This window comes from Haplochromis burtoni, unplaced genomic scaffold (genome assembly GCF_018398535.1).
Source record: "Haplochromis burtoni strain Fernald_Lab_line unplaced genomic scaffold, NCSU_Asbu1 Contig_55, whole genome shotgun sequence".
NCBI classification, from domain to species: domain Eukaryota; kingdom Metazoa; phylum Chordata; class Actinopteri; order Cichliformes; family Cichlidae; genus Haplochromis; species Haplochromis burtoni.
The window spans coordinates 2,319,964-2,330,176 of NW_024582416.1; the positions used below are offsets into that span (position 1 = coordinate 2,319,964).

At 38.7% G+C, this 10,213-nt stretch overlaps 1 protein-coding gene across 3 annotated transcripts; it reads left to right on the forward strand.

The window, feature by feature from the left end:
- Positions 1 to 973: 973 nt before the first annotated feature.
- LOC102312706 (protein tyrosine phosphatase type IVA 2) lies at positions 974 to 9,774 on the forward strand. Of its 3 annotated transcripts, none has more exons than XM_005922275.3 (8): positions 974 to 1,101; positions 1,661 to 1,803; positions 3,015 to 3,140; positions 5,193 to 5,822; positions 5,912 to 6,004; positions 7,507 to 7,637; positions 8,311 to 8,385; positions 8,466 to 9,774. In XM_005922275.3, the coding sequence occupies exons 4-8, from the start codon at positions 5,727 to 5,729 to the stop codon at positions 8,575 to 8,577; spliced, it is 507 nt and encodes a 168-aa protein (XP_005922337.1). In that variant the 5' UTR covers positions 974 to 1,101; positions 1,661 to 1,803; positions 3,015 to 3,140; positions 5,193 to 5,726; the 3' UTR covers positions 8,578 to 9,774. The 3 variants fall into 3 exon arrangements, with proteins under 3 accessions (XP_005922337.1, XP_042076707.1, XP_005922338.1); XM_005922276.3 differs by lacking the exon at positions 974 to 1,101 and adding an exon at positions 1,135 to 1,312; XM_042220773.1 differs by lacking the exon at positions 8,311 to 8,385.
- Positions 9,775 to 10,213: the final 439 nt, after the last annotated feature.

The window sequence follows — 10,213 nt, forward strand, 5'->3', positions numbered from 1 at the left end:
AGACAGTGAGCTCAGGTAGAGTGAAAAAAACAGCAGCTGCTGTTCCTGTGATCACCATTAAAACCTTTACTGGGAAAAGGCTAGTGGAGTCCTTTGTCAAAGCACCTGATCAACAAACTGACACGACCAAAAGCAAACGCTGTAGCTGCTCCATCCACCGCTGCTCCGTTTGTTTTACACAGTCAAAATCTGCAGTAAGAGTCCAGAAGTTGTATTAAAATATGCAGATGAAATGTTATTCATACAGCGTGCTGAATGCTGACAATAGCCATCCTGTTTTATATGCAGCAAACAGGGGTGAGTATAAAGGGGGGCATTGGGTGTCCTAGACCTTATTAATTTCAAGGCTTTTGTAAGATTTTTAACACTGTAAGTGAAATAATATCAAATATTGTGTTAATTAAAATCCATTAATATTTAAAAATATAGAAATAAGATTTTTTCCACAAGCCAATAACAATATAAATGGGCTATTAAACTCTGGTCCAGTGACCTGATGGTTGTTAGGTTGGACACTGAATTATTATTAATATCTACACTAACATAGCATCTGTTTTCAGCAGCACTTGCTTCCTATTAAAGCCAGAAAGCCTTCCAAGAAGACAGAGTAAAGGTGCATTTCTATGCCTTAGTTTAGTTTGCATATATATCTTATTTTATTTGTGACTTTTGACTGTACTTGAGATTATTTATACATTTTACATCCATCCATCCATTTACATCCATCCATTTACATCCATCCATCCTGGATGGATGTAAAAAGGTGGTCAAATTGGAAATGAGAACATTTCTTCAAACACAACAGGTGCTGTTCAGTTTTGAGTAAGTGATTATCATTAAATTAAGCAAAACTCATATAAAACAACATAGTGTCATTGAGCTTGCGAATAATGGTCTTTCTTTTCATTTTTTTTCTTTTTTTAAAAACAGGCTAACTTAAACCGGAACATGGGTCTTCAGCAGTTTTATTTTGGAAAGACGGTGACCGGTAGTCATCATGTCCTACGTTGCTAACTTGACGTTTTTTTTCAACATGTCTCCCTCGCAGGCTCTCGTCCATTATTAGAAGCTTCTGGATATTTTGTGAAACTGCTTCGTTTTGTAAGTGCTTTTGTTCACGCTGTGCGTTTCAAATCTACGCTATAGCCGTCGCTATTGTCCGGCTAATGTTTCGTGTGTTAGCAAGGTCACTGTACTCGCTGTTATTGAAAGCCGGTGAGCGTTTTAGCCTGGAAGTGTTAGCCTGCTTTTTATTCTGCTTGTTGACCTGGTTTCTAACTGACCTGTCTTGCGGAGCATTTAATGACAGAAGGTGCTGTTGTTTAGTCCAGTAAGACAGTTTGTAAATAATATGCTGACATTTTCTCTTAATCTGCGTGTGTCATAATCGCTCTATATGTGCCTTAAAAAAACAAAAAAGCCAGCTGGCTTCTCGGTAATTTAACTGTAACTGCCGTGTAGATTAATTTTAAACATGGATGCTCTCGTACAGGTATTTAAGTGATTAGCCTAGTTAAATGTCATGCTTCCCGGTTTATTTTTCGTTTTTTTTTTTTAAAGTCATATTGCGTTTGGTTATTGGAATATCAACATATAAGCTAAAACGCAGCAGCTGAAGTCATCGATAAATATCGACGTGTTTTCTTCTTATTCGCTGCAGGTTAGCACTAAGCTAACGGGCCGTTAGTCAGCCAGGACCCAGAAAAACAGCAGCAGCATCATCATCAATGGTGTGTCTACATCCCGGAGCCGTCACATTTTCCTGTGTCCGCTCAATGAACCATCTCCTCAGCTCTCATCACGGTGAGTATATCACCACGCTGCAGTTCGTGTTGGACTCGGGTGACCATATTTCCAGATAAATTACATCTGGGATAAGTTTAGGGCCGGCTAGAAACATTATGTGGGCAGCTTGGAGAAGGTAAGGACGGGAGATTAGCGCATCCAGCTGGTAACCTGTTTGTCTCTGTTCGTGTGCTGGTATCTCTGACATGAACGTCAGAATGATCTCTGACAGAGGTAAACAGAATAAACAACTTGGTTAGGCTAATATTAGATACACGTCTGTGTTTTAGGTTTGCGGTTTTACAGGCTGAATCATTTGTTCTCTGTAAGAGTAACACAGATGTACCATGAGATTTTGGGTCAGGTAGGAAGGTCAGACCAAGACAGCTACACCACTGAGTATTTCATATATCATTATTTGTCATCCCAAACTATTATCCAGATATCAGCTATCATGCACAGGTAGCTTTATTAGCTTTATTAGGTAGTCAATAAGCTTTATTCATGTCATTAAGATTGTTATGACTATGTTAAGACTACAGCTCTGTCTATAATCCTTCAGTATTCACAGTGGCAGTTCACCTATCAGTCTGCTTGATCATATGAAGGATAAATATCCTGTATTTTCTTTCCCAGCCTTCTAAATAGAAAAGGAAGCTACATTTTTTTTCTGTACTTTTGGGAGTTTTCCTTCAACCTCATAAAAGTGCCTTAGTTCTAGACTTTTCTCTACAGGAGCACAACTAAATTCTCTAAGGTTTTCACACAAATGAATTGATATATTTTACTATATTTGGTAGTTAAATTCTCAGATATACTGGAATAGATTTTGCAAAAAGTTCAAAACATAACCAAGCTGAATAGGAGATGCTACGTGAACTCGGTGGGCTCGGGGTTTATCCATCTGCTTGTAAAACACAGCAAGAATATCTTGATGCACTAAGGAAATACCAAACTGTAAAAACACTCAAGACCGAGATCGCAGATTTCACTCTAGTGTTTGCATGGTTGTGTGTTCTCTCTTTGTTTTTTTTTCAGTTGCTCCTCTGTCTCGTATCTTTGCTGGGTTTTAGTAGGGATGAGTCTATGTATCACTTTATTCTTTTATGAGCCACGTGTTTTTTGTGTTCACTTTTATAAACCATTAAATGGTTACAGGAGGACAAAGGGTGAAAATGTTGTGCACTCTGGTCTCATGACTTCATCTCTTCTTCATGTCTCGCTCTCAGGCTGCACATGTATGGCGTTGGCGAGGCTTGGAGGGGAGTTTTGCCAAGCCCAGCACCTGCTGCTTATTGTGGACAAGTGAAAAGGAGACGTCAGCTAGGCACACTCACTGCCATTCACGCACACAGGTGAGTGATAAAGGCAGGCGGTGCCTTCATTTGAAACTTTGAGGATAAAGTCTAGTCCTTGATGTGTTATCTCTACAGCATCAAAAGCTTTACTTCTACTGCCTGGCACCCATGGCTCCATTTTTGTACTTTTGTTAATCGTACCATATTAAAGCTTAAAGTCTTCACTTCAGTCTTAGAGTCCACTGTGGTGAAGATCGTCATGCAAATTCTTTATAAAAATGACTACTAACCATGATTTAAGGAATGCTTATTTTTTAAAACCAGTAAGTTTCTCCTAAAGGTGAAAGGGAATCAGCTGCATGCACAGCATGAATTCATACGCAATCCCTTCCTGAACTCGATGTCCCAATTTTTTTTAAAAAGCTGTTATGCAGCCAGAGCATGAAAAATAACTTGGTTCAATGTCAATAAAATACATAATTATCACACAGTAAAACAGTTCAGAAAGGTAAAAAAATGTCACTCAAAAAGGGGCTCAGTTAAACAGGATACAATGAATAACCTGTTTATGTTACAATAAGGAGCTTAACTATAAATGATGAGGTGGTAAAGATTTTCTGTATCCGTCTGTGTGGCAGTGGAGCTGAAACGACTTTAAGTGTTCAGCTGCATGTCCAGTAAAATGTGAACAGGACAGTCAAGCTAACTATCCACATCCGTTTACCACAATCCAATCAGTGCGTTGATTCAGATAACAGTTGCAAATTCCTTCAATGAGCGATACGGACTCGTTCCATCAGCTGGCAGTTCAGTATTTGCAGTAACATGGCTGGGATTGCACTGCAGAGATTAACATCTCTGTTTGTTTCAAAATGGGGCGATCGTGGCTCAAGAGTTGGGAATTTGCCTTGTAATCGGAAGGTTGCCGGTTCGAGCCCCGGCTTGGACAGTCTCGGTCGTTGTGTCCTTGGGCAAGACACTTCACCCGTTGCCTACTGGTGGTGGTCAGAGGGCCCGGTGGCGCCAGTGTCCGGCAGCCTCGCCTCTGTCAGTGCGCCCCAGGGTGGCTGTGGCTACAATGTAGCTTGCCATCACCAGTGTGTGAATGGTGTGTGAATGGGTGGATGATCTGGCGTGGGGGAAAAAATCGATACTGTGTAGTATCGTGATATTTTGTTTGCTAATAAGTCGATACAGGGACAGCGAAGAATTAATCGATATTTAATGTTCACAAAAACAAGTTCTTTGTGGACTGGACACATGCTCTGACTTCAGAGCATGTTGATCCTTTTTCTGAGCAAGAATCCTGACATTCCTTCACTGTCCAAATGTGTTTAACTTTTTTTTTGGCAGCAATAAACATGACAGTTTACTTATTTTAATTTAAGACATGTTTTATTTTAATTAAGTTTAAAACTTTTTTATTTAATGTAAAATTATATTTTGTTTTAATTTACTTTCAAATTCTTCAGTTGCTGAATGGGCTGCATAGTTTTCATAAATTGCATAGTTCAGAATAGCTATAATTGTACCAGATGGTTGCATTCAGTTAAGTTGGACTAGACTGTAATACAAACCGTTCAGTTTGTCAACAATAAAACTGAAATGAGAGAAAGACTGAGTGTGAGACTTTGATATTAGATAAAATGAATATTGATCAAGTTTACCTTTATGTACAGAATCTGAATATCGCAAAATATTTTAAAAAATTGCAATAATATCGTATCGTGCGTTAAGTATTGTGATAATATCGTATCGTGCGTTAAGTATTGTGATAATATCGTATCGTGGGATGTATGGTGATTCCCACCTCTAGTGGATGACTGGGGTCCTTAGGGACTAGCAAAGCGCTATACAAATACAGGCCATTTACCATCTCTGTTTGTCTCAAAAGTCCTGATATCACAGAAAATTCACTAGTAGACACATAAAAACTTGAATTTATAGAGACTTTAAAAACCATTTCATCACAGTAAAGCAGAATATAAATATATAAACATCTTATTTAGATGAGAATTACATTTAAAGTTTACCAGTAAATAAAAAGTCACAGCAAAGCTTTTTTGTTTTAAAGTGACCTAAAATGGCCGACCCTTCCTGTCCTCATAGGTCCCTACTGCCATCCCGTTCAACCCTTATGAAGAAGAGCCACCCTGCAGTCTGTGAGCTGACTCGGAGAGAGGGGCAAGCATTGGTTTCAGCTTGGGAGTTTCCTCTCTGCTCTTCTTCTTTCCAGCTTTTCCTCTCCTCCTCTTCTTCTTCTGCTGTGATTTGTACAAGTCTTCTCTGAATGGGCTAATAGAGTTGAAAGAAAAGGAGGAGAGATCTGATCTTTTTCAGTCTTGATTCAATCCGCCAGAGTTTAACTCTTGCCAAGCCAATTTTACTTTTACTTTATTGCCAAGGCAATTTACTTTTCTATTTCTCGACCAAAATTTTGTATTTTCGTGAGATTGATTTAGTAACATTCACTAAAAAACACAATTGTTTTTCTTTAAGTGGGAAGATTTTGTTTGTTTGTTTGTTTGCATTTTGTTTTTAACACTCAGAAGGGTTTTTCCTCAGACTCTGTTACTCCACTCTTTGAAGCACAGTACTTTCCAGACTTTTATTCTTTATTAATAAGCTTCTCTGGGTATAAAAATGAACCGGCCGGCTCCAGTGGAGATCTCCTATGACTGTCTGAGATTCCTCATCACGCACAATCCCACCAATGCACAACTTGGACGGTTTATAGAGGTAACACGTGTTTAAGATCTCTGCACGTTTTCTCCTTTGGAAGACACAGAAGCAGGGTGTTGTGTTAAAATGTGTGATTTGATGTGTAGGATCTGAAAGCATTCGGAGTAAATACCTTAGTGCGAGTGTGCGCTGCCACGTATGACAAGACACCGGCGGAACAAGAAGGCATCCAGGTTCTGGTAGGTGATGCGTAGCAAACAGTACTTAGGCGGCTGTAAATAATCACAAGGGCAGTTTGTGAAGAGAGAGTCACACGTTGAGTTTAATGCAGCTGCTGTCATTAATGGATTACGCCAGCTTCCAGTACCAAAGTCTAAAAACACACAGAACCTAAATCAAACAATAGAGTGGGCTGAACAGTGAACGTCAACCACAAAGGGAGGAGTAAGAACATGATCTGCAGGGTAGTTAAAGGATTAATGAGCTGAAAGAAGAAAATTAACCTTCAGGTGAATGAATTTTGCATTTCACTGTCCTGCTGTGATATTTTCCGTGAATCCATGAATCTGTTCTCCCTCTTATCTGGTTCAGGTCATAGTTGAGTTGGAGTCTATCCCAGCAGATTACGAGTTTTTCAGTCTATTTTTCTACAGCTTTTAATGGTTTTTTACATGTACTGGTGTGAAGAGAGTTATGGAAAGGTGTGGATTTATATATATATATTTTTTAATATTCTATACTTTGATTTTATTATAATGTCCCACTTCTCATCACTACATCCTGATGTTTTCTGGTGAAATGTGGCTAGACCAGTATTGAAAGATATCCTAAAGAACCTGTTCTTTGACACCTAAGCAGCCAGAGCAGACGTACAAACTGCAGATTGTGCAAAGATGGATGTAGCCGTGCTCAACAGCTTTAAAAAATATTACAGTTTCCTAAGTTGGTATAATGTTCTGTTCAGTATGATGTAAAATGTGTGACCGAGGGCATAAACTCATCAGGAAGGCTTTTATTGAGGCGTCAGTGAGTTCAGTTTTTTTTTTTTTTTTTTTTTTTTTTTTTTTTTTTTATTCTCCAGCATCTACTGGCCCCTTCTGGCCATACAACAAAGAATGAAAGTGTTAGGCTCTTCTACCTTGGCTTCACTTTTCAGACCCTGTTTATGTTAGTTTACTTTAGTCTTACATCACAGCGTTTACAGCTTTAGCTGGTTTGCAAAGCTCATTCTTAGTTGAGTCTTTAAAGCACAAGAAAATCAATGTGTTATATCTCGTTTACAAGACCCAAGACATACCTGATGATTTCAGGTATATTTGTACAGTGTTTGTAGTTCAGTTACCCAAATACTTAAAGTCTTGTGCTGAACACAGTTTCAGAATGTTTTTAAAAAACATAACTAATAGCATAACATTTTGGAATATCTGTAATAAATAATGATAAACAATTTAAATAGAATATTTAAACACAAATAATTTTTTAAAGAGAAAAATCATTTGTGTGTAAATTAATCCAATACAAAAAAACCCACTTGGTCATTTTAGTAGCTAAAGCAGCTTGGTTTTCAGCAAAGTATTGACACAGCACATTATCCTCACGTACACTATAGAACTATAATTATAGAAACGTCTCGTGCATTAAGGATGGTCACTAAAATAATTTAGAGGTATTTTAAAAACCTATGAACGCTGACTGGTCTGCAGTAAAACTGAGCTCAAGTTAAAGCTTTACTCTTTTTCAGGATTGGCCATTTGATGATGGATCCGCCCCCCCAGACCAGGTGGTCGATGATTGGCTGAGCCTTCTGCAGACAAAGTTTCGAGACGAGCCTGGCTCCTGTGTGGCTGTGCACTGTGTAGCTGGATTGGGACGGTCAGTATGAAGCTGACACGTGATTTATTCTGATGTTTAGTACACAATAATTTTATATACAGCGCAATGTGTTGTGCGTGTTTTCAGCTGCGTTTACTCTTCAGGTTTTGTTTGGTTAGTGTGTGTCTGCTTGATCTTTCCTACTTCTAAGCCTTAAACAGACAGCAGCCACTGTGCTCACACTTCAAGATAGTAGTTCCTATTTTGGTAATGAGCATAATATAAACAGTCAGTTTAACACACTTTAAGGATGATTGCAATAAAGTGACAGCTGACAAAAGCATTCATTTTGCTCTCGCTGTGGTAGTTTCAATTATTTCCCACAAAAAACCTGCCAAGTAAGTCATACAGGTGTCAAATAAATCAGAGCTCTGGAAACCTTTACAACTGGCTGGCTTGTACTTGTGTGTAAGTTGGAGCCTAAATATATGGCAGTGTTTTTTAGCTGCAGGCTGCCCTTGGTGACTCAAAGCTCCAAATTGTCCGTCAGTAGTTGTCTTAGCTGCGAAGGCTACAAGTGTAGGCTCTTAAAAGTTACTGAGTTGAATTCTCTTGGAGGCAAATGATTAAACTAGGAAAATATCACCCCCAACAAATGCAACTGAGTCACCTGTTATAGTCTACCACCAGTCACATACAGGGGTTAAAGTTTAACCCTCTTGTTTGTCCTCAGAGCGCCCGTGTTGGTGGCTCTGGCTCTAATTGAATGTGGGATGGAATACGAGGATGCAGTGCACCTAATAAGACAGTAAGCTTTGATTATGCTGCTCCTCCTTTTCTTGCATTGTATTTCGGAAACTGAGCCTAATGTCTCCTCCATTTTGCCAGGAAGCGCCGTGGAGCTTTAAATGCCAAGCAGCTGCATTACCTGGAGAACTACAAGCCTAAACTGTGTCTGCGCTCCAAAGATGCCAACGGGCAAAGCTGCTGTATACAGTAGGACTCTTTGCAAAAAGAAAGTGGAGGTTTTAAAGTTTTTATTTCCGTTTCTTTGGTTTCAAACCTCCCCTGAACATGTAGCAAAAACCCACAAATACTTAAACAGAGATTTAAAAGCTTGTTTGTCTGCAATGTAAAAATAAAAAACCCCAATAAGATGTGATGAATAATGCAGCTGGCAGTGTGTTTGACAGTGTTCTATAGTCTGCAGCTTGATATTTGCTCTAAGCTAAATGCTGAATAAATAGAGGCTTGTTGGTTTATTGCACATCAATCCACACAGTGACTGAGAGTGATTTATTTATGAGTCTGTGCTCACTGATCAAATCAATGTCCTGCAACCAGAATGCCAGAAGAATTCAGTTTGAAAACACACAATATTTAAGATGAAAACATATGATGACATGTGTTCTCAGTGTGATGCAAATGTTAGATTATCTACTTTCCTTTTATGTCCCAAATCAGTCATAAGCTTCTGTAGAATAAACTTGTGTTGGCTATAAATATTTGGCGCTGACCTCCATGGAAGTGGACTAACATGTGGAAGAACAGTTGTTGAATGTATTAACAAAGGAACATGTAAAGGCTTTGGTAGATTATCCTAGTAACTGACAAGCATTAAGAACATAATTAAAATCGTCCAAATATTCACATTTCTTCCACTGCATCATACACGTTTGTGGGCCAGTAAACAGTATGGGGTATTAATCTACCCGCTAACACTAAAGCGTGGATAATCTGCTCGATGAAAATCTGTGATCCACTCTCGGGTCCATTCAGACGCATTAATGTTCACTATTAGACGTTAGGGAATAAGTTAGCAACACAATCATTCAGATGATTTTAGAGCCTAAGTTCTTCTCATCTCTCTGATCAATAGGATAATCTCCCAAATACTTTATGTGTTCCTGTTGCAACAACCATGTAACGGCACTGTGGAGCCCCAGTGGCTGCCACTGCAACATTACTGGCCATAGTTCTCATCCATCTCTGGCTCCACTTAGCTCTTCGGTCAGTGTTTGTAAGATGTATCTGGTCTTTGTGCCATTATTTTCTTATAGATTTTATTTTATTTGTTCCTTCCTGTACCCTGTATCTGTTTGTATCTGTTATTTATTGTTTTTTTGTGAGATGTTTGTCTGATGGATGGGGGAAAAAAATCTTAGTCTTGGAAAATTAAAGTGTTTAGTAATCTTAACTGTTGGTTTTTGTATGTTTTGATGCAGTCCCAGTGTTATTGTGACTTAAGAAAATACATTTTTTTAAATTGTCTTTGGTATCAATTGATAAATTTGACAAATATTTAGAGTGATAGCCACATAAAGGAAACTAATCAGACCAAATTATCCGGGGGGATGCTGTGGTCCTGATCATTTCAGCCACACGTATTTTTTTTGTTTGTTTTTGGCACAAATATATTTAAGTTTAATTAAATAAACCCTTGATCAAAATGATATGCAGAAAATCCCTGCATTGTACGGGTTTAAAATTTTCAGACGTATTAATAATTTATCCTCACAAAGCTCTGGCCATCTTCTGCATCAGCTCAGCGGTTGGACTGTTACCCATGCCTGATTTCTGTGAACTCGCCATTGCACAAAGCGAGCCGGCCTCCGGCTGTGGTGGTGCTTGTCTGA